The sequence below is a fragment of the Aythya ferina genome (genome assembly GCF_964211825.1).
Source record: "Aythya ferina genome assembly, chromosome: 1".
Classification (NCBI taxonomy): domain Eukaryota; kingdom Metazoa; phylum Chordata; class Aves; order Anseriformes; family Anatidae; genus Aythya; species Aythya ferina.
The window spans coordinates 186336605-186359883 of NC_140296.1; the positions used below are offsets into that span (position 1 = coordinate 186336605).

General features: G+C 36.8%; 1 protein-coding gene and 1 long non-coding RNA gene across 6 annotated transcripts in view; one reads left to right on the top strand and one right to left on the bottom strand.

Moving 5' to 3' along the window:
* Positions 1-5581: 5581 nt before the first annotated feature.
* Positions 5582-9641, bottom strand: LOC311429859. The gene is made up of 2 exons (XR_014688420.1): positions 9475-9641; positions 5582-6564 (listed from the first exon to the last, which is right to left on the bottom strand). It is a non-coding gene; the product is annotated as an uncharacterized lncRNA (long non-coding RNA).
* LOC311429858 (uncharacterized protein) overlaps positions 9622-23279 on the top strand; it is a 184454-nt gene continuing 170796 nt past the window's right edge. For 3 of the 5 annotated variants that reach the window (XR_014688419.1, XM_084506099.1, XM_084506100.1), the window contains exons 1-2: positions 9628-9741; positions 16964-17014. Coding sequence is in view for 2 of the 5 variants with exons in the window: in XM_084506099.1 (XP_084362225.1) it covers positions 9727-9741; positions 16964-17014 (66 nt within the window). In the remaining 3 variants the exon portion in view is untranslated. Of the gene's footprint in view, positions 9742-16963; positions 17015-18289; positions 18372-19600; positions 19911-23279 lie in introns of those variants that run through there. The other 2 variants (XR_014688417.1, XR_014688418.1) reach the window with 2 other exon arrangements.

The following is a 23279-nucleotide window of genomic DNA, read 5'->3' on the forward strand; positions in this document are numbered from 1 at the left end:
GGACAGAGAACATTACCATTTTAAGATGCTCCATGTCGTAGAAACTGCCTGTGAGTCTATGTGTGTGTAAGCTTGAAAATGATAAGTGGGTGAATATCTGCTAAAATACTTTCTACAAAAGGCTACATAATGTCTTCATAAAACTCCACCTCCCTGATTAATCAGCTCATCATTCCTACTATCTAAAGTATGTATGGGTAGCTGTACCATGTTTTCTAAATCTAGAGGTTTTTCTTGAAATGCTGGAATTAGCAGGTTCTGCCAATCAAAGTTCTCTGTAAAGCTGATGGGAGGCTTGCTGCTGGCAAGAAACCCTGTTTTTCATCTACAAGAAGTGTTGTATCAATATGTTAGGATAAGCTGCAGATAAGAAGTACCTTTTGTGCTTTAACCTTAATGCTGATTTGTAACTGAAACTCCCACACCCTGCTGAAGTTCATTTAGTTTTTGCTTTGACCTTTACTAAATATTTAGTACGGTTATTGGTTTTAATGTCATACACATGAAATAACTGTTTAGAGACCTCATTCTTCAGAGACTATATAATACCCAATAGTACAATAACATCTGGAAATAGAAGACAACTGTAAAGGCTTTAGACAAACATATCTTGCTTTACTGTTGACTTAATGAAGAAAGACATATGGAACTTCATGTCCCTAAAAGAATGTGTTGGACTGCAAATCAAAATGCAGAGTGGAGAAATCCAGGCAGTTAATTTCCATACTACATTTTGAGATTAGAAATATACTGATCTGAATAGAAACTGTAAAAATGCATAATGCCTTTTGACAGAGATAATAAATCATGGGCTTTTTAAGGTTATTAAAATGAATTCCTTCCACATTGGTAAAGCTGTTTTTAAAATAGTTGTGTTAGCTAATGGCTTGTGCTGTGTTTTCAAAAATACAGTCTCCTTTCCCAAATTATTCAAGTTATTGAAATAACTTAATTCCATACTCAAACCTGTAAAGAAGCCCTCAATTCTCTAATGTGATGGTTTTAAATCAGCATGAAATATTAAAGATAATACCTGTATATGCAGTGATATTATGACAGTATCCAAAATGCAATAAAACAGGTATGTAAAAACAAGTACTAATAGTTATTTTTCTCTGGAATTAATAATGTACATCTTTCAGATTTTGTTTATTTTCAGATGAATTATCTGGGAAGATTACATAAAAATTCTGACCCTTCCACTGAAACCTGTTGGTTCAGTACTACTCAACCTTCATAGGAACATCAGAATTTTCTCTAATGAGGACATCGGACATTTTGTGTGACTAAAGACTATTCACATGAGAAAAGGCTTGCAATGTTTAATATGTTTAATTCCTTCTTCAGGAAATTGCAGGCCTGTGGGTATCCTGAAAGCCTGCTAAAAGCTTCTACAATACTTTTACTTTTTTTTTTTTTTTTTCATTCAAAAATTAAGAATTAAGAAAGTTTTTTTTGCATGTTATTGAAAAGGAGGTGAAGTTTCTTAAAATGGTAGTCTGTTTCTTAATTTTAGGAGTTCATGTCTGTAATAATAAATACCTCACTGAAAAATGAAAATGAAGTTTTTTTTTATTTTTATTTATTTATTTTTAATAATAATAATAAAAAAAGGATAAAACTCTTTAGAGGTTTTAAAATTTTTAGAGGAAAAAGAAAGGACAGAATGATTAAGTTGAATATTTATATATATGAAGATGGCATTCACAGACTTCAATCTTTTCCCCAGAAATGTTAAGGCCCTTTACAAAAGCTGGTATAACAGAAGCCTGCAACTAAACACCCCAAAATAACACTAGTTATTTTGGGATAACACTAGTACCTCTACTTTACAAAAAATGAAAAAATGACAGAGCAAGCACTGATTTTCCTGGTGTTAAACACAGTCACTGCCAGAGTAATAACAATAACCCAAACCACTAATTTCTTGTCCCTGGTTTTATGCATAGGACCATAGGTTCTCCACTGTGAATGAAGTCTGAGGTTAAAAGTGGCAAATGACTAACAAAATAAAGAAAAAATAAATGCTATTTGTATTTAATGAGAATGAATACTCATTCTTTGGGGAAAAATGTGTGTACAAAATCTGTATTTTGTGGTTGGAGTAGTTTTTGCAGAAGGCTATTTTCTAGAGGCAGTGAATTTGTGCAATGTGTTCAAAACAGTACTTCAGTTCCTGAAGGTTGCTCTAAGTAAAATAGTCCATAAATTTATGTGGGAATAAAATAGTCTAAAAGACTATCCTGCATTTGAAATATAGATTTCTAAGATTGTACCTATTTTTTCTAAACAAGAAGAATCAAAGCTTAGCAGACCTATCTGCTGGCTAGAAAGAAGGAAATGCTTCAACAGACAGGGTTTAGAAACCTAGTATCCATGCTCCACAGCTTTATGTCATCTCTTAGCCCACAACTAAGGAAATATTTTCAGCTAGGCCAGGCTAGCTTGCCTATCTTGTTGCCCTGGGTCAGTTAGGGTCCTAAGTCACTCCTGGCAGAGCAATCATCAAGAACTGAGAGTCAACAAGTCTGAGAGTCAACACCTGAACCCCAAATGATCTTCCCTACTTCATCCTGGGCAAGTGCTCCTGGTGCTACAGCCTTCTAGGTCTCTTTTAGCTGTTACTTCCAGACTGGTGAGCTGTCTCAAGCTCCAGTTTGCTTTAGTGGATATTCAGGCACTTTTGGGCCTTAGGGGGAGATTTATTTTTGTCCTTCATTAATAAAGAAATATTCATCTTACTGGTATTTAGAAGGCAAAGGGATGTTCTAAGTCAGTAAATTCACTGGAGACATGGCTGACATCCATATAGCCTAAAAGAACAGGGAATTTTTAAAAAAGGACCTGTTAGTAAATATGCGATGTTGAAATTTGTTGCTAGATATTTTAGTATCCACAAAGGTTCTACTGTTTGACAGTAATTACTTTTAACTCATTAAGGAGATTAATGAAAGAGTAAAATATCTGAGGAAATGGAGGTTTAGAGATTTTATAACACTAACCTGTTATGCTGTTTAATTGATATTACTGTCTATATGTTACCTACCATGCCCTGTCTTCCTTAGTTGTTTTAATACCTCAGAATGTATTTAATCCAGACTCTTGATAATTGAAAATATCCTTAGATTTAGAATTTTAAAATAGCATTTAAATAAGAATATATATTATTTGGAAGGACGGAGTTTTTCTGATATTCTTTGATTATAGTTTACAACTTCTCTACCTTTAAAGCTGATTTTCATATTTTTCATTAAATCTAGTATATTCTTTCTTCCCAAGAGCCCTGCCTCTTCATTATAACCATTTCCATCAATGACAAGATCAGAGAGCATTTTTAATGTTAAAAAGGATAGAAGGGTAGAAATTAGTACTTAAAGGGTGAAACCATTAGTATTTCTGAGTGCTTCTATGTATTCATCACTGCCTGATACAGATCAGTATTAATAATGGGAGCAGCCAGACATAATCCATCTGCTGGATATTCCTTTTCTCTCTATGCACTGACTGCCTTGTCTTCTTTCTCAGACGCTGCCTGCTCCAGTCTCCAGACAGGAAATCCAGACATGGCCATTCATCAATGCTGCTATAATCTGTCTGATTTTATTAGCTTTTGAATTTTATCACCAAAATGAAAAGGAAGGGGTGTGTGTGTGTAGGGGGGAGAACTCAGCAGTATGATTCTCTCATACCTATGTATTTTCCTCAGTATAGCATATTGAGACCAGAGGAAATTAAGAAGTAAAAAGGTGCCAGGTAAATTCCACTTTTCCCTCCCCTCAATCTTTTATTTTTAAGAGGTTGAAGTGTTTTATTTTATTTCCTCTTCAAAAACTACATGTGGTGTGGTACAGTCGGGGTTTGGGTTTGATTGATTGTTTCTCTTCATTTAAGATTTCATGGCTGCATATAGAATATTCTGTGCATACATCATGGGGGCTGCCTAGGATTGCATCTTCTTTTGAGGAGCAGACTCAAACAGCAGTTTGAAATTTAGTTGTTTGGAGCTGGTGTATTTACTGAAGTGCTCCCATGCCAGTTGTCACAGTGGGAATAACTCCCAGTAACTCCCGGTATGTAGTATCTTTGAATAGCTGGTTAATGCAAGAAGTTTAAGACTTAGAGAGCAACCCTCTGACAAGTGGAGAGAAAACAGGAGTGGTCTTTGATCTTTTCTGGCAAAGTGGCACAAGCCATTTCAACTTAGGGGGCCACAACAGGAAATCACTGAAGGAGATTGAATATTTACTCAAAGTGAATAAAGGGGGTTGTATTTACTCATAGCTTTTACCCACAGTTAGGCAGAAAGGGTAACATTTAGGTTGTGAAAAGGGCCCACGTTTGAGCTGCGTGCAAAATACTAGTTTTTCTCAAGGAAAATAGGTTTTCTACAGATTCTAATGGATATTCTGCTGTGGTGTAAATTGCTGTAAATTGGTCACAGATTCATATACATGTGCTACGTGGAACAAAATGATTAAGTTCCCTACTCATTGCCTTTTGCAAGACAGTATAGAAGTGAAGGAAGAGCTAAGAATGTTCTTTTCCTTATACTTCATACTGGATAGAAAAACAAATATAAATACTCTTGCATCCTTTTCAACATTTGTGAGCAATTCACCACACAGACCCTCTCAGCGTAGGGTTCAGGAAAAAATGTTCTAGAGGTAGTGATGCTTTTTAGTTGACATACCTAATTGCTGGTAGACTGAAGAAGAGCTTGGTAAAACTTTTGGCTTGTGCTCTACTTATGGGCCTACCTTTTCTACATGTTGTGTGAAAAACTTTGCTTAATATATAGTATTCTATAACTTTGAAATCTTTTCAGCAATTTTATACTAGGTTTTAGATCACTACTTTCATGCAATCATGCTAATCAAGTATGTGGATATACAAATGTGTGGGAAGTTGAAATTCAGATTATAAACTATTCCTCAGTACCAAGAATTGTTGTACAAATTTAATAACTTTTAAGGTATTTACCTTTCACTTAATAGTTTGAAGGAGGTGACTGACCAAATTTACCTCTGGTAGCCTAGATGGCAGTTTATTCTTTGCTTCTTTAATGAGAGAGCTGCATAGATAGGTCAGTAATTATCATTTTTATTGTTTAGTTCAATCTTTCAGAGTTTGTGCATGTTGATTTTTCAAAGCAATTCACAATTATTTTAATGAGATCTGTAGGTGTTACTACAAAAAGGCAAATTAAACTGCTCTCTCAGAGATATAACTACAATTAAGTATAATTAAGGATATTAACACTTCATTGTTTTAGACCTTTTTGTGTATACCATAGACTTTGAGGCAAGGATTTTGCTGTATTTTTCAGTGCTTGCACATATGGTTATAGGTTCAGAAGCTCTCATACAAATGATAATTTGGGACTTGGCAGGGTAGAATGTATGTATCAGCTAGCAGAGATCTAAAGCTTTCATTTTACTATAGAAATGTTATATGCAATTCTAGTTGAAGGTGATTTAACTATTAGTTCATTTTCAGATGCATACAACTTTTTAAGAGTTGTTTTTCTTCTATAAGAAACTAGAGCTTTTTCACAAATCTATTAAAAAAAAAAGTCAGTCAATTTATATGCTGCTGGTGTGAGAGAAAAAGTGCTTTTATTATTTTTAGCATAGCTGCACTTTCAAATAAGTATCATTATTTCTTGGCATACAGATGCAGATAGAAGCATCTAGATAAATACAGCAGAATAATTAGGCATGCCAGTGCATGTAAATAATAAAACTCATCAGATCTTCTGATATTATGCAACCTGTATGTACAATGTAATCAACAAAGCAATACTTGTCCTATTTTTCACTCAGTAAACAGAGCATGAAGCTGTACATATTAAATATAAATCCCCAGTGAACTGCTAATAGTATTTTAAAGTTAGACTGCTCATACATGCCCCCCGAATGCTTTATTGTCATTTATTTGTATGGCATTTAATATAAATCACTCAGCTGAATGTCTGAACAGTGGAGTAAGCTGGAAAGCCAGGGATGTTCCTCTGGAAATTGTTTACTCTGTGGAGCTGTTCATCTGTTTCATCTGTCAAGATGCTCATTCAAAGTCTTGATCTTTAGAAGCACCATACGAGTAATAAATTCACTTCCAAGAACATATTTATTCAGTTCTCCCTTTGCATGGTATTTGAGTACTAGTCCAATACACATCTGCTCTCTTACATGGAGATTAGAAATGTGAACAATATGGAACAGAATCTGGAAAAGGCATCAAGTTGATGTCTGAGAAAAGGCAGATTAATTTTGGAACTTCCTTGACTCCATGATGAAATTACAGCATTCAGAATTGGAATGGTGCTAATGGTATTTTTCCAGAATGATACATGTATATATCAGTCCATATTCGCAACATTGCTATGTGGTTTGTCGTTTCTTATAAATTCACTTTGCATTACAGTGTTAAATGCCATTACTGTGGCTTTACTTATTTTCCACTTCAGTATGGTATGTGGAACAGAGCAGTAAATATTCTATCAGTAGAGATCAAAGCAGCTTTTGGAGTACTTGATGTGTCTGGCATCTTGGTATATCCGCAGTTCTGTAGAAAAATGTAGAAACTCGTTATAGACTGAAGCATCTGTAAAGAGTTTAAAGTTATATATTGGCATAGCATAAATCTACAAGCAGTGGAATCATACATTTATATAACCCTTGCATAAAATGGAGCCTATGACAGAGAATGCTTTCTGTATTTCCAGTTCATCAGTTTTTGGAAACCCAAGTGTTGCTCTACTGCAGTTTACCAGAACTAGAAATAAAGAAGTTATTTGGAATATTATTCCTAATCAAGTGAACAAGTAAATCATTCAGAAATCCTGCAGTTCAAAGCCCTGGAATTTTAGTTTTATAACAGCCAGCAATGAACTATGTGGCAGAGCCTTTTTATACAATGGCTTTGTCCTCAAAATACTCATGTGGAAGGTGGGAAACCCATATTTGATCTTTTGTCCTAAAGCTTTCAAACCCTCCTTGCTTATCCTTCAGGAGTCAGCTCTAAACTTGTTAACAATCTGTTTGTGGGGGATACAGCCTGCTTCTCTCTTGGAATTAGTGTTTGAAGAAAAGAAGGTAAGATGCGTGGCAGAGGAAGAAAGTGAATGCTTGTGCAAAAGGCAACCTGGCTCTGAATTGAGTTGTCAGTAAAGTTTTCTGTGGTAGAAAAGCAGTAGGTCCTAGGTCTTGCTCCAAAGACTGCTGCCTATAACTGAAGTAGCATCAATGCACTAGCAGTTGTATTTTGAAAGTGCTTTCTAAGAAGCTGAATCTATCTAGGGTATGAGAAGTGTACTCCGAAAGTACCTAACTGTTTTTCTGAATTCAGTAATTGGATAAAAGAGTAATTGTGTTATTGGAAAAGCTTTTAGAACTATAAAAGTACATTAGAGGATTACCAAAGGCTATTTGAAGTAGTTAATGCCTAATTTTGGTTTTAAGCTGTACATAAAGAGAGATGGAAGGTCAAGGTATTACAGTGCACACCTTAGAAAACACTTCTAAAAAATATGACTGTAGTTTTCCCTTTTATTTTTTTTAAGCTAGTTCTAAAAATCAATTGACCTCACTTCATTGAAAAAGTGAAAAACGTATTTGACATGATAGGGAAGTCTTATCAAAACAGATGAACATTGTCATATATGAAGGCATGTGTAAGACTGATGAATACTTCGTATTATATAGTTAAAGGATTTTCTAAAGTATTCTTTCAATTTAAGAGACTGCCTGGTTGTCATGGGTTGACCTTGGCTAGTGGTCAGACACCTGCCCAGCTGCTTTCCCACTGCCCCTCCTTAAAAGGACAGAGGAAGGAAAGAAGATGGAAATGCTGCTGGGCTGAGATAAATACAGGTAGGTCACCTGTATACCAGGTGATACCAGTTAGCATCACAGCAAAACAGACTTGACTTGGGGAACATTAGTTTAATTTATTGCCAATTAAAAACCATTTGAATTGTCAGAAACAAAAGAGAAAAATTAAAACACCTTTACTCCAATCCCCTGTTTTTTCCCCACATTCAACTTTAGTCCTTTGTTCTTGCCTTCTCTACCTCCCCCTGGGGGGCAGCCCTGGCCTCCCATCAAAGAGGCCTTACTGCAGCCCCCCAACTACCTAGACATGGACAAAAACCTAGACATGGACATCCAGTGCACTAGTAATCAAGAAGGAATGTCACAAAAAGAAGAAGAAAGTGAGGACACAGGTATATAAAAACATATATCTAGAAAATCATAGATTCACAGTATAGCTAGGTTTGACTGGGGCCTCTGGAGACAATCTAGTCCAACCTCCCAGCTCAAAGTATGGTGACCTAAAGCAGGTTGCTCAAGATCTTACCCAGTCATATTTTGAATATTTCCAAGGATGGAAACTCTACAGACCTCACACTAAAAGGAGGCTTTTTCTTGCATTTAAATATCATGTGTTTTCATTAAGAACCCTTACTTAAGTCCCGTTGCCTCTTATCTCTGCATACCACAGAGAAGAGTCTGATTCCACCCACTTTACCGCCCCCCATTGTGTATTTGTATGCGTGGATAAGCCCCCAGCCTGTACTGGTGCTGGTAATTCCTCCCTGTATGCAGGAGTTGGATTTTCCCTTTATTGAACTTAATGAAATTTCCATCTGCACTTTTCTCCAGCCTGTCAAAGTCCTTCTGACCAGTAGCACAAACACCTGGTAGATGAAACACTCCTCTCATTTTCGTATATAAGAATGCTTTGTGAGAGGCAAAGAGAATGAATGAGACACAATTAGCTGCCTGGTTGTTCTGTTTGAAAGAATTTGGGAAATGTTGAACTGTGAGCAAGAAAACTTTATGGTTTGGCTTTTTACGAGTGCTTGAAGGCATAGAAGTCTTATATCCTTCATAAGCAAGCAATATTGCATCTCATGACTGTTAGAAATAACACTGAAAATACAGAGTTTTGTTTTACATGTTTTCTTTGAAGGAAGAGGACTTTCTGGAATAATTCCTATAGGTGTTCAATCTCCCAAATGGGCAGCTAAAATGTAATACTATTTTAAGAACTTAGATATAGCAGCTAATGTTTGCAGTTGTGGACATGTATTGTGGATGAATTTAAATACTTCACTCATAAGAGAGAAAAAACTATATTTATTGATATAATGTAGTGATCTAACAAAGCTTAATCATAAATAAGACACTAACTTAAGATTTCAGATAGAAAGGTACACTTGGTTATTTACTGCACAGAAGACAGGGCAAGTCAGATGTCTCAGGGAGACCTTCTTATTGAGTCACAAGGTTCAGAGTGGATTTCCTTGCTTCCTAAACTCCTTGACACAAAGAGGTAAGGAGTTGAAGTGTGATTGAACACACTCCTGGTCCCAGACTTGGTCAATGGTTTATGTCTAAACATTATTTGTGTACAATCTGAGATATAACCTTAAGGAAGCTTGCGAAGTTTAGCAAGCTATTAATCACTTACCAACGTTCTGTTGCATCAAGGAATTGTGAGGAGTAAGGGATCTTTGCAGCAGGCTTGACCTTGACAAGAATCCAAACTCAAGGGGAGATCCTGCCACGCAGCCAGCTGCTGTGTGTAAGAGCTCACAGGCCTACTGGCCTGCCTGAACTTCTGCCTGGCTCCTCCTTGCTCTGCCTTGGGTGTAGCCAGCACATTGGCCACAATCTGCCTGAGCGAGGCCTTTGGTGCAACTGGCAGCATTTGGGCAAGGCAATGGCCAGACTGAAGGTGAGAAGCAGGGTAGAGGGGAGCATGCTGTCACAACATGGTCACTTAAATAATAATTTTGAATCTTTAGTGTTGTGATACTCCTACTGTTTTGCGACTGGAATATACATATCTTCTATATGCAGCTAGCTGACCTTGTCTGCAACCTGTTAAACTGCTTGTATGCAAGGTTATATTGTAGAGACTGTCGTGCTCCATCCTTCCGACTTTTTTTCCAGGAGTACTGGACAAGGCACTACCTGCAGCTAGAACCTGACCCTTCACAGAATCACATCATCTCTGAAGTTAGCAGGGACCTCTGGAGGTCTCTAGTCCGATCACCTCGCTCAAAGCAGGGTCGCCTAGAACAGGTTGCCAACAGCTTGTCCAATGGCTTTTTGAATATCTCCACGGATAGTCCACAGTCTCTAGAAAATCTATTCCAGTGTTTGATTGCTTTTACAGTAAAAAAGGTACCTCAGGACCATTACCAGGTGACTTAGTGCCTCTCTCTCAGTGGGGAACACATCAGGAGAGATGTACATGTATGGTAGCTGGTCACAGTGGTGAAAGTCAGGTGTAGTTCGTTTGCTTGCCTGGCTGCCAGGCTTGATTATATGAGACTCCTTAGGTTACAAAAGAAGAAATAGGGAAAGATGAACATTTACGTGAAGATATAGTTGTAGTAGCTGGCTAAATTGATTATTTTATTGAAAGCAATCTTTTGGCATGGAAAAAATGCATTTTGCACCTTCAGTGGAAAAGCATCTGAGCATATTGATACTACTTACATACCCACTGACCAATATATTGCTTTCATGATCTTTAGTCTTTGCTCATATAGTGGACCACTCACAGTTGTCCTTCTCACTACTGCCACCATAATTTAATTTCCAATTTACCTTGTTGTGCATTGTAGAAGCTAGCTTAGAAAAAGGATAAATCACTTCTTGAAGTCAAAGAGCTATTTTCAGGCATTTCCAGCCTTTTGTGTTTGTCGAGTTCATGTAAAACAGCAGAGTTCTGGCAGAGACTTGTAGCAGAAAAAATTAATTTTACAGGAAACTCCAAAATGACACAAAGTTGGTGGGGTGAGATCTTCCACCAGCAAACTACCCTACAGCAATTCAGCAAAAGCTCTGAGTGTAGAAATGAGTGGATATGAAAATTGATTGGTTGATGTGCTATTGTAATAGTAATTAGAAGAATTAATAGAAAATATAGTAATGTTCTATTACAATCCTATTGGATTCTTGCCATTGCTATTAACAATGGAGGGGCCTCAGTGTTTCAAACATCACACTTTTTAGTGCTAATTTTATAGCACTAGAGTGTCTATATTTTGTGTATTGTGGTAGATACTCAATCACCCACCAGTTTCTCTCTTGGAGGAAGCAATGCAAAGATCATACGCTAGGGCACTGTCTACTACGCCCCATTTCCAGTATGAAGGTATGGTCTTCTAGAGCTTCTCTATCTGCCCATAAATGGTGTGCATCTAGGACCAACAGGACTTATTTTCTGGTTAATACATAGTGTGGACATAAGGTTCTAGGACCAGTGGAGAGCAAATCAACCCATAAGTCTGTAAAAAAAAAAATAAATAATGGACACACCCTGAGTCTAGCATTTCTTATTGCAATCACATTGCTAGACAAAGAGCGCATACAATTTTCTTTCTGCTAATGCAGTCGGAACAAGGAGAAAGCAATTATTTTTGGTCAGAAACTCCAGTCCCTTCATGCAGCTCTCAATAATCATGATACTTTACTTTTATTCTTTCCCAAGCTCATTCTAGGAAATGATTTTCTAGCACTTCTCAGATTTTTTATTTTATTTTTTATTTTTTTCTTCCTACAAGCATAATCCATGTCCTCATCTCCTTTCTGGGTCTTTCTCCAGGAAATTTTTCAGCTTGAATGGCTTATTTTTGCTTAAGGCTATGCAACAGGGAGATGGCTTCCCTTGTTTCAAGTTAGCTTGCTTAACAAAGGAACATAATTGCTTTGACCTACATACATGCCAGTCAGACATGAGACCCAGAAGAAATTCTGACTGAAAAGAGGAAAGCAGCAGAGAGTAACTCAGGATGATTTAAAATAAGAGGAATAGGAGTAAAAGGCATGATTGGGCTGCTTCATTTCCTTGAAACAAGATTGTTTACTTGTATCAGTTAAACTGCATGAATACATGATTCTTAGCTTGAGGACTGAGGAAAAACATATAGCAAAGAATTTTGTCTATATTCTAAATGCATATTCCTCTAGTTACCTCAGTTATTGTCTTCTTACCCATCAAATGATGTGTACAGGTATATTACAGCAGACTCAAATAATTCCATCTATTCCCAAAGTGCAGTAAAACATATTAAGAGGATATTAGGTAGCTCTATTGTGTCTGTATTGTTTCAGGATGTAAATTTAAATAGGAATCTGCTTCAGTCTCTGTTATATTAATTCTGATACTTTCATCCCTGTATGGGGTGGAACTAGATGGTAAAATACAGGATTTCCTATAGACTGACATTTTCCTTGTCTAAGAGGTAGAAACAGTTGCCACTGTACTTGCATATGTGAAGAAAGTTTTGTGTGTGCTAATCTGGGGTGAAAAGGTCACTTGTGTGCTTGAGGCAAGTCTCCAAAATGAATAAAGGTATAATTATATGACAGGTAAAAAGCCCTGCTCCATCTTTAATCTCATCAGCACAGTGTGGTACCTTGTCTTGAATGCAGGCCAGCAACCAGCAAGGGTACCTCACGTGGAAGCCTGTACTGGCAACTTTTCATTACTATTATCTTGTGCTAGTAAACTTAAACTTAGAGCAGATATGTCTTACTGTATTTGAAAGCAGCCTCATCTGCAATGCAGATAAACCTTTGCTGGGAGACATTCATTTCTTCTAACATGCTCTCTGAGAGTTAGCTGTCTCATCTAAGCTTGTTGACTCCTTCGGCAGTCAGTGGAGATGTAATTGGTACCTCCCTAGGGTGGTTCACCCTACTGGGCTTACACATCCAACCTAAGAAGGCTTAAAGCACTCTCTGGAGGGGCCAGACGCTCTCTCTCAGCCATTTTAAGTAGGATTAAGTGAGAGAGTTCTATCTTTGATATCAACCAGAGAGCAAGCATTTTCTGTGTATGGACAAGTATGTCTCATGCCATTCATCAGCTTTCATTGCCATTTTTAGTGAACTGAGAGTACCTTTCTGTCAGTTTTACCTATATATTTCACGTGGCACCAGCCTTTCTTTGCCTTGTTCTTTTTCATTGTGCTTGTTCTTATAAACCCTTTTTACTCCTAGTTAACAGCCTGGAGTATTGTTTAAAATGAAGTGTATAGATTGAAATTTGTATTAACTATCATAAGTCTTTGTCATTTTTCTTCTCTGTAATTCTGAGACCTATTAAAATGTAGATGACAGTCTTGGAAATTAATCATGCCTAATGCATTTTATTATTACTGTGCACTGTAAAACACTGAATAAAATGGTACTCCAAGAAATCCACATACAGAAAGACAGAGTCACTTCTTATTATATGCATTCCTGAATAGTCTAAGCATGGATTAACTAGCTCACATTAGCTACAGTATTATTCATGTCTGTGAGACCTTGTTTATAAGAAGGAAATCATTGTGAATAGATCAACTGATACATGAACTTTTCATGGTCAATATCTTGGCACAGAAAGCTGTTTTAAAATAAATTAAAAGAATAGACAACAGACAAGCAAAATTAAGGGCTTGGATTTATGCATGGCTCACAAAGGGAATGTATTATAAATGACCTTAAGTCATGGTCAATCGCTTTTTGTTTCAGAAATTATTACAGGACTAATCACCTTAATAATAGAACGACATAAATTTGACATATATTTTTAGAGAAGAAAGTATGTGTGTTATTTTGTCAGAACATGCCTATAGAGCATTTTAAATATCACAAAATCTCACCAAACCAAAAGAAAACTAACTATGATAGTTTAGATCTATTTTGAATCCAGACACTAAGACAAAATGACTTACAGTAGTACAAATAGTTATTGTGTTCATTTCTGGAACACTTTAAAAATGCTTCTATTTACAGGCTATCAAATACACCACTATGCTTAATCTTTTTTAAATTGCCAAAATCTGAGTTAGTAGGTTAGTCTTAAAGGGATACATAAAGTAAACATGCTAAATTCATTATTGATTATGTCCTTCAGTAAGGTTAGGTAATGAAGCAGCTCATTTTCTATGGACATCTTTTCACTGAATTCTGTAGTTTAATAGCTGTGGTATGTAAGAGTCAACAGTAGTTTAATTCATGCTCTGTCTTCATGTCACTATTTATATTGTAGAGGAGACTTTCTCAGCAAATAAAAATTGGAGTGAGCTTTAGGTTAAGAAACAAGCAAAACTCAACTATTGACTTCAGCGGGGATCAGGATTTTGTTATTGCCATTTTTTCAGAGGCATTTGTCATGTCGGTACCTGAGCCTTTGGATGCTGAGAGTTTCAGATCACTCTGAGATTAATGTGAACAAACAGCACTGTACATTTAGTAGAACCAGTCCCCAGCTACCAAAATTGATGTGAAAACAGCTATGACAAAACCTTGCTTTGTGCTGCATGTTTCTGAAATGAAATCAAGAACTCCCAGCAGATCACAAAAAAAAGATGCTGAAGACTTTTTTTTTTTTTTCCCCTTTTATTTAGAACACATCAAAAGGGGTGAGGTGGGATGTTAAGTGGTTGGTGGCTGAGTAAAATTAGTGGGGAAATGAACCCAGAGGAGGAAAATTAAGGAAAGCAGAAGTGATTGATTGAATGAGATTCAGGTGGCTGCAAGAACAGAGGAAAAATGGAATGAGCTTATACCATGTATTGCAAATAAAAAAATGGAGAAATAGTAACTGAACAGTAGCTGAATGGTCAAAATTTGTCTCCAATCATAGTAAGAGACTGGCCTCCTCACCACTAAAACTGCAACTCACATCAACTCCGCAGATCCCTGGTCTGAATTAATTAACTCCACATGGGCCAATTAGCAGTTGTCAGTAAATATTGTTTTATGATCACTTGCACCAAACCTGAGTAATTAATTTGGCAATAGAGATGCACAAACTACAGCTTTTCAGGAATAAACTTGGTAGTGTAGGGAATGCAACCTAGACTGACAGGTTGGCAAATTTATAAAAGAACAAGCAAATATAAAAGTGCTTTTAGGTAGTGTAAACTGAGCCAAAATTTGATTAATACATATATGGAAGAATTATGTAACAGATTGGAGAAAAAATGAGTTTGTCTCTCATATAAATATCTATTCCTTCTTTAATAATGATTACTCCTTCGCTGTAGTCTTAAAAGGTCAAGGATGAAAAAGGGCAAGATGGTAAGGTCATCATATCTTCCAGTAGATGAAATATGCATAGCTTAGATGGCCTTTGCCCTGCAAATATAGAGAAGTTTAAAAAATGTCAACATTAAGTAAGACAAATACTATTGATTTTTCTTGTTAGATGAACCATCTGCCTTTTTGATGCTAGGATAAATTATGACTACTGCTTGTCAGTAGCAGTGGTGGTATTTGTTTTTTTTTTTCTGTTGACTGCTCAGAGTTACTCACTGAAGGTTTGAAGGTTTGCATTCCTGGAGCACTAGAGCTTTCTGTAGTCTTGTGACATGGATATACTGTATGGCTTTGCTGGTGGAAAAGGTTACTGCCCCCAGCTCCTTGTTTTGCTGTCAGAGATGATTGCCCCCTTAGATCTGCCTGCAGACTGCCAGACTGCTCATATAAGTTCTTCCTAACCTTTTTCCAAGGAAAATGAGCTAGGGTAGCTTAAATAGTTTAAAATAATAGTTCTGCTAGGCTGTCTTTTTTTTTTTTTTTTTTTGAGTGACTGCAACCTTTTGGTGAAAGCTGCTTGCAGAGCAGCTCTATACATGTGGAAGGAGACGGACACAGGAATTACTATCCACCCATAATTTAACTAGGTTGTTTCTTATCAAACAGGGCATGTCAGTATGAGTTCTGTCAATGTACTTTTGCTATAGTTTTTCAGAATCTTTCTCTTCGAAAAAGACACACTAATGCACCTGTAGCCCTGCATGATGTACATTTCCATCTTATAATTACAGAGTCTATCAACTGTATGTTAGGCAAAGTATAAGTTGTCTTCTGGAGTGCCTTGGCTTTATGCATTCAGAGCACTGCAACATGATTTATATCACTGATTTACTGTAGCTTGCTCAGAATCAATCTGGAAGTAAATGTTGTTTGCTATCAGTTATAAGCACAGTGGTCAGTGGTATCATAACAAACTAGTCTGGGTGTAAATAATTATGCCACTGTAGTATAATGAATAAAGCAAACACAAATAGAGAATTTGATCAAAAGGGCACTTTATAGAATTTTTGCTACCACATTTTCCAGACTTCTGTGAGGAATTAAATTGTTCTGCCTTGCTTGGCTTATAGAAATGCTCATAGTTCTCATACTTTCTGCTCTCTACTGAAGTGGAAAAGTGAATAGAACCGTCACAGTTCTTGGAGCTCTTCTGCATTTGGAATATTCCATGGTGTTTTAAATGATCTCTCTAAGTCATAAACTAGGCTACCATGGGACTTCTTCTACCTTTATAACTTTCTCTTATCTCAATATTATAATTCAAATTATAACCAAACTGTGAGTCAAGGCTACATTTGCTGTAGCCTTGGCTCAGGCATTCTTAACGTTTTATAGCATATTCAAAAGTAAAGTTAATACTTTAAGAATTTTATCTTTTATGAATACAATAATTTAAATAATTATTTCATAGAAGTAGTTCAAATGATCTGAAATTACTCCTTTTCTTTCAAGTCCTTTCCTTCTGTCTGAACACGAAATTCCTGTCATACCGATTGGTTGAAATTAGAACTTATGACCTTGTCTAGGAGAAATGAAGTCTTGGAGAAATGTAAAGGGAAAGAGATGTACAGAACAAACTTCATGATGCCCCAAAACAATTATAACCATTGTCTAAAACCACAGGTTAAATTTATTTATTTATTTTTTTCCAGCTGATGACCTGGGACTTCATAACATCCCTTTATTTCTAGGAAAATTGTTTTAAAAAACTTTCTTTAATCAATTTTCATAAGACAATTTCACTGTAGATAGTATCATATTACTGCAATGAAAACTCATCAGCAAAACACTGTCCTATATTTTCTCACAGATCTGTAGTAGTTACAAAGTATTTTTTTTTCCCCTGGTACTAGATCACTGAAGAAGAGGAAGCATTCATGTTTACCTGTACTAAGAAGAAACAGGTATTATTAATCAATAAAAACACTTGTCTTAAAAAACACTTCACAGACTCATAGAAATAGATCAAATTGAATAATATTGCAGCAAGGAATGTGAAAATATTTCTGTAAACAAAAAGGAATAGAACAGAACTTTTAAAATCTCCAGTCCCAATTTTCTCTAAGTATTTGGACATGTAACATTCTATAACAAAAGGTTACAAAATTTAACTCTACTCCATGTGGAAAACAATATATTTTTTACTGCATGTCTCAGCTCAAGGAATAATATCAGTTTTGCTTTTCCTTAAACCACAGGCATATACAATCAATGCTAAAAGATCTCTGGGTCCAAATTCAGACAGAAGGTTCTACAAGCCCTTCTAATATCTTTTTCTGAAGAGAAAGGTAGGGTGTGTATTTTTACACTCTACCTAGCAGGATTGGGTTATATAGTATGTATGCTAGTGCCTACATACTACCTGAAGGTATGAAATCTCAGTTTTCTGGTTTTCAAGGAGCATTTACTACAAGGCTTTGACATGCTCCAGTTGTTTGAATCAGAAAAGCTGCCAACTGCTGTTCCATTCACACTTTTCCAGACAATTACACCTTTGATTTAGCCTCAAGTTTGGGTACTCCAACTAGCAAAACAGGCTTATGAACTTTTTTTGCTTTATACAGAGGCTCCTCACTATCTTCCTTTATGAGATCATTGCTTTCATTGTAGCAATGAGTAGAGGTATGTGAAGATGTGAAATGTAGAAATGCAGATTCTTCCATTCTCTCCTAGTTTCTGTGGAATGGACTCTGCATATGCACATACACACCTTGTTTTGCCTTCTTTGAAATCCTAATGGTGGCTGCAGGAGCTGAGGTGCTGTATGCTTTGGTGAATGCTCTCCTGTGTAGTCCAGGGCCAGTGAGAGAATGTGTTATAGAGTATTCATGACAGCTTCAAAGACTGTCAATGTGTGAAGTTTCCACTGAAATCCTAGGTTACAGGTGAATAGTGTGTGCCCACTGTTGTGACATTCCATTTCCCTTCATTGATACCAACCAATATACAGGAGTAATCTTGTCAGTATTCTGCTAATCACATGGTCGTGACCAGTAGAGTTTATGTCAGGTGTACTGATATCCTTCTTTCTGGTAGCTACCAAAAGCAAGAAAGCAAACAGAAAATGACTTTGTATGTTACTATACACTAACTGGACAGACATGCTAAAGAATGTCTCTGAAGTAGAAAGTCTGTTTTCGCTTGCTGAGTGATTTTCAAGTCTCTGCAATGCCTACTAGGATCATCTGAATTCACCAGCTGCAGGTGACTTGAGAGAGTCTTTTAAGGTAATCAATGAATTAGGAACAAACTTCAGTCCAGGTAAGATCAATGTGATTTTTTTATTTATTTCCTTTCAAACCACCACTGAAAATTTAGATGTAATGTATTTAGATTAAACGCTTCTGAAACACATGCTTGGATAGTTCCATTTAAGTCAACAGTACTATTTATATGAGAAACTGAAGTGAGTTCCTCTTTATAGTGGCTTTTTGATGACTCAGGCATCTTTTTATTAGTTATGTTAACAATCTTCATTAATGATATTAAAAAAATAGCTCATACTAATACTAAATATTGCTAAATACTAGATTTTACTTTTAAAAGAAGTAAGACTAGCATTCCACTTCAGTACTTTGCTGAAGCTGTTAGAACAAACTTGCCTAAAAACATGTATTTGTTATGCCAGAAATATATCAATTATTTTGTCTGGTCTAGAGTGTAACTTGATGGAATCATAACTTTAACACAGAGGTTCAATTTTGTTTGATAATCTTTTGCCATTTTTATGTGTTATATAATTGATGTTTATAGTTTTGCCAAGAAGCTTAAGTGTTTGTGCCTAATGGATTTATTGTGTAGTGTATTTCAGTAACTAGACAAAAGTAGCTGTAGAGCTCAGTGTGCTATCATGCAGTCTTGAACACCAACTTCCTATAGTACGTGTAATTCTTGTGTTACCTTGAAAGCTGAAAAAGCTAATTGATTGGACGTTTTTATTACAGATTTTAGTAACAATTGCAGTCAGGATATTTCAAGGTCATATTTTAAGTGAGGTGATCGTTGGTCAGGTATGATGGTGATAAAAGGTGGACGATTATAAGGTTTGTCACCTATGAATTAAAATATCATTGAAACAGTTGTGACATTCTGGTTGCCTATAGCTGAGATCCAAAAAAGAGACACCTCTCCAGACCTTGCTCATCTCATGGAATCACAACAGGCTGATGCGTATAGCTCCCTAGATGACCATTTACAATAGAAAGTGACTTGAAACAGAAGTACATTTGGCTTGTCTTCAAAAAACAATACATAAGCCCAGACATATGGCCTTTTGAGATTCAGCTGTGGAATGATATATCTCATCCCTAACTTCAGCTTTAAGCAATGTATTTAGCAATAATTCTAATTTTTAACCTTTCTAAGGTAAGAATAGGTTGATTTAGTTATTCTTTCTTCACCATTTATTTCTTTCATCCCTGCTTGTGCTGTGTAGATACTTTAAAACAAAAGCATGATCTCCTCTTTTTTCTGTCCCTTCTCTTTTTCAGTTTCTTGGAGAAAGAGCCTGACTGATTGTCATCCCTCTTCCTACTAACAGTGGATTTGTGGAAATAAGAAAAAATTCTAAGGGGGTGTTCATTAAAAAAAAAGATTTTTTGGTGATTGTTGTTTTAGATGATAAATTCAAAAATCTTTCCTTAGAGGCCTTCAGTGGCTCTATTCTGCCTACTTCCCACTGACTGTGTTGGATATGCAATAAGTTGCTGTAGAAGAACCGCCGCATTTAAAGTTGCATAACACCAAATGGTGCACAACAGATCTCTGTATTGAATTTTCAGGAGTTCTCTTCTAGTTATTTCCATGTTCCTTTGCTGCTAATATATTTAATCTATAAATAAATGTAGTGGTTCCTGTAATAGTGACATTTATTAAATATGAAGAAGGTGTTTGGAGAGCTTGTTTGGATGCTTGATCTGGAATAAGTGTTTTACGATTGCTTTCCCAAATAAGCTGTGAGTGCATGCCTGTCTTCTTTTAACAAGTGGCTTTGTAGTAACTAGAATGGAACATAAAAACAAGTGCTTGAAGAACAAAGAGTTGCTTATTTTTTTATAAGCACAGCTCTTTGAGGTCCTCTGTCCTTATGGGTTCAACAACCCTTTGTTCTTTTTCTGCTGTAGTCAGATGTCTTATCATCATTTCTCTGGATGTGAAAGGAAACAGGGTTATGTTGCTGGTCTAGCCCCTTCTTTACACACTTTGGAAATGGCATGCTGATAACATACTGCAAATAACTAGATGCAGACAAATAAATACCTTTTTTTTTTTTTTTTTTTTTTTTTTTTCTCCCTGTTGATGTGGAACTAAAGTAACCAAACTAGTCCCTGTTCTGCAACTTGTGGTGGACAAAATTACAGGAATAACAGAGCATGAATATTAACTGTTTGAATAGGAAGTGAGTCAAATGGCTAATTTGCATCAAAATATAGCCTTTATAGGTGTAGGTATAGTGATGGCAAGGTAACAATAATATGTCAGGTACAAAATTGGGCTGTATTGGACTTATAGTGTAAGTCTGATAGTCTGGTATGAAGAAGGAAACAATTCATAAGCCATATAATCATGTATGATAATGCTTTGCTAGCCCTGCCTTGGCTGCGTTGAAGAGTTGTTTCTCAGTTTGGGGCCCATAGAGATGTGTATGTGCAAGTTAACCTGGACTGCATTCAGCTTCTCCATGTAAAATCCTCCTACTGTATGCAGATTCCATTTCAAGAAGACTATGTGGATATAGCGCTGACGTGCATGTGATTACTAACCAATACCAAGCCAGACTAGTGGGCGAGGAGAACAAGAGTCATTGGAGTGGGTATACGGCTATGTTGAATACTGGATGTACTGAAGTCTGGGAATTGGCTACTACAGGGACCAGGAGATCTAGGACATCTCCTGGATGAGGTCTTGGGGTCAGCTGGTAAGGCCAGAAGTTGTGACCATCTATGGAGAGGCCCATCTATATGTGTCATCTGTGCACGAGGCCACTCAGTGCATTGGGTGTCCACCCAGCCTAGTTACTGCATAGGTCCATAGTGCATGTATGTCTGCACGTGTGCATGCTGGGCATGAGGAGCTCTGAGTATCAGCAACTGGAGTGGGGCTGCAGCCCCACTCAGGGACTCAGGGACTTGTATGTCCACGTTCCAGTGATGGGAAGACCTGGAATCCAGGAGCAGTTACTGCACAGACTGAATGTCTGAGCTGAACTGCTGGAGGAATTTGTGCAGTGTATGTGTGCATAGAAATGCATATTTTTCACTAACAAACCTTCATCCTCACCTACCAGTGACAGGAATAAGATAAGGATGTTGGTGACATTATGTTTGTATGAGTGCCGTTTTATTTCAGTGTTGATTTGTGCTGCTGGACATATGTATATGATGTGCATATGGGTATATGTGGGGGAATACGTGCCCGGCATTGCTAGTGGCTAGACTTGAGGACATGGAGATATTGTAAGTTTGGCTATATTGGGCTACCAGATTTGTCTGCTCCAAACACTGCATTTTTCTCAGTTTGGTTACCAAAACGACATACACATTATCTGCACGCATAATTTGTCAGTGGCACCTCCTCCTTACTTTGGCCAAACACAGAGAAAACTGAAATAGAATCACAGAAACACCGAATCATTCAGGTTGGAAAAGAGCTCTATGATCATCTGGTCCAACCTTTAACCTAGCACTGACAAGTCCATCACTAAATCATGCTCTGAAGTTTTACATCTACACATTTCTTGAAGACCTCCAGGGATGGTGACTCAACCAGTTCCCTGGGCAGCCTATTCCAATGCTACACAACCCTTTCAGTAAATAAATTTTTCCTAATGTCTAACCTAAACCTCCACTCGCAAAACTTGCTGTCATCACAGGCTAGCCACTTTCCTAGATTTCCAAGCTGCTTGTCATATGTAGTGAACAGAGGGAACAGCCAAACCATGAAGTGGAAAGCAGTGTGACAGATCCCATGCGGACATCTGCAATTGCTCCAAACTCTCTTTTGGAGTCTCACTACCAAATTATGGCCACTCAAGATAGGGGCATTATTCCAAGGAGAGGTAATAGACAATGTTATCAAATTTTGCTTAGGGTTTCTGTATGAAACATCAGGAAATGTTTGCTACACAGGGAGCAAGGCAGGGTGTCAGCCTTTGCTTCTGTGGGCAGGACCACAGTTAAAAATGTTATGGGGTGCAACAGCAAAGGATAGTGGACACTAACTATGTTAAGGTCCTATAAATGACTTCCTGAAATGCCAATGAAGCTAAATAAAATCTACCTAAAGTTTCAAGCAGATAGAATTTCATTTTCTCTACTTTCAGTATTACAGAGTTGATATCTCTGAATCCTGAATCAGCCAAGAACCGTATCAAAGGAGGGCTTGTTAGGTGAGACACCTTATTAATACAGAAAAAAGCTTTTTGAAGTACCATAGACTCGTTCAGGATGAAAGATGATATAAATGCAAATCATTACTGTTAATTGCAGTTATCCACATTTTTCTATTACTGCCCACAAATTGCTTTGGTATTGTTTTTATAATGGTGTGTGTGTGTGTTTTGTGAGTTGGGGGGAGAACAGGGAGAGGCGGAAGGAGAAAGAGAAGGGAAATAGCTTCTTTTAAGAGATCTGAGACTATTTGTTGTACAGAAGATATGTTTGCAGCTGGTGAAGGGTATATTTGCTAAACAAATTATGTTGTTCTCTTTTCTATAAGTTTTTCATCAGCGAAGAATGGCTTTAGTATTTGGTGACTGGTTTTAGAATAATGTTAAGAGGCATTAATCTTGCAGAAAATACTGCTACTTTAGATGGACAGACATGGAATAAATGGTTTATAGATAATCCCTTGTGAATAGATGTGGCATGTCTGAGGCTGGTTATGGATCTGCTATGTTAATTGGTGAGAATGAAGTAGAGTTCTCTAGGAATAAATCAGAGCTGTCAAACAGTATCTAAAATAATTGTCATTTCCTGGTTGGTATAGATAATAATGCTAATGGTTGTCAGTGGAATCTTTATACAAAAGATATTACATTTCCCTACTATTTTATCTCTTAGTAATGTTCTTATTTTCTTTTCACTGGTTACAATCTTAAAAGATGCACACTATTAACCCTCAGCTATTTGCAACAGAATCCACTACCAGAATCCACTAGTCAGCTATGAA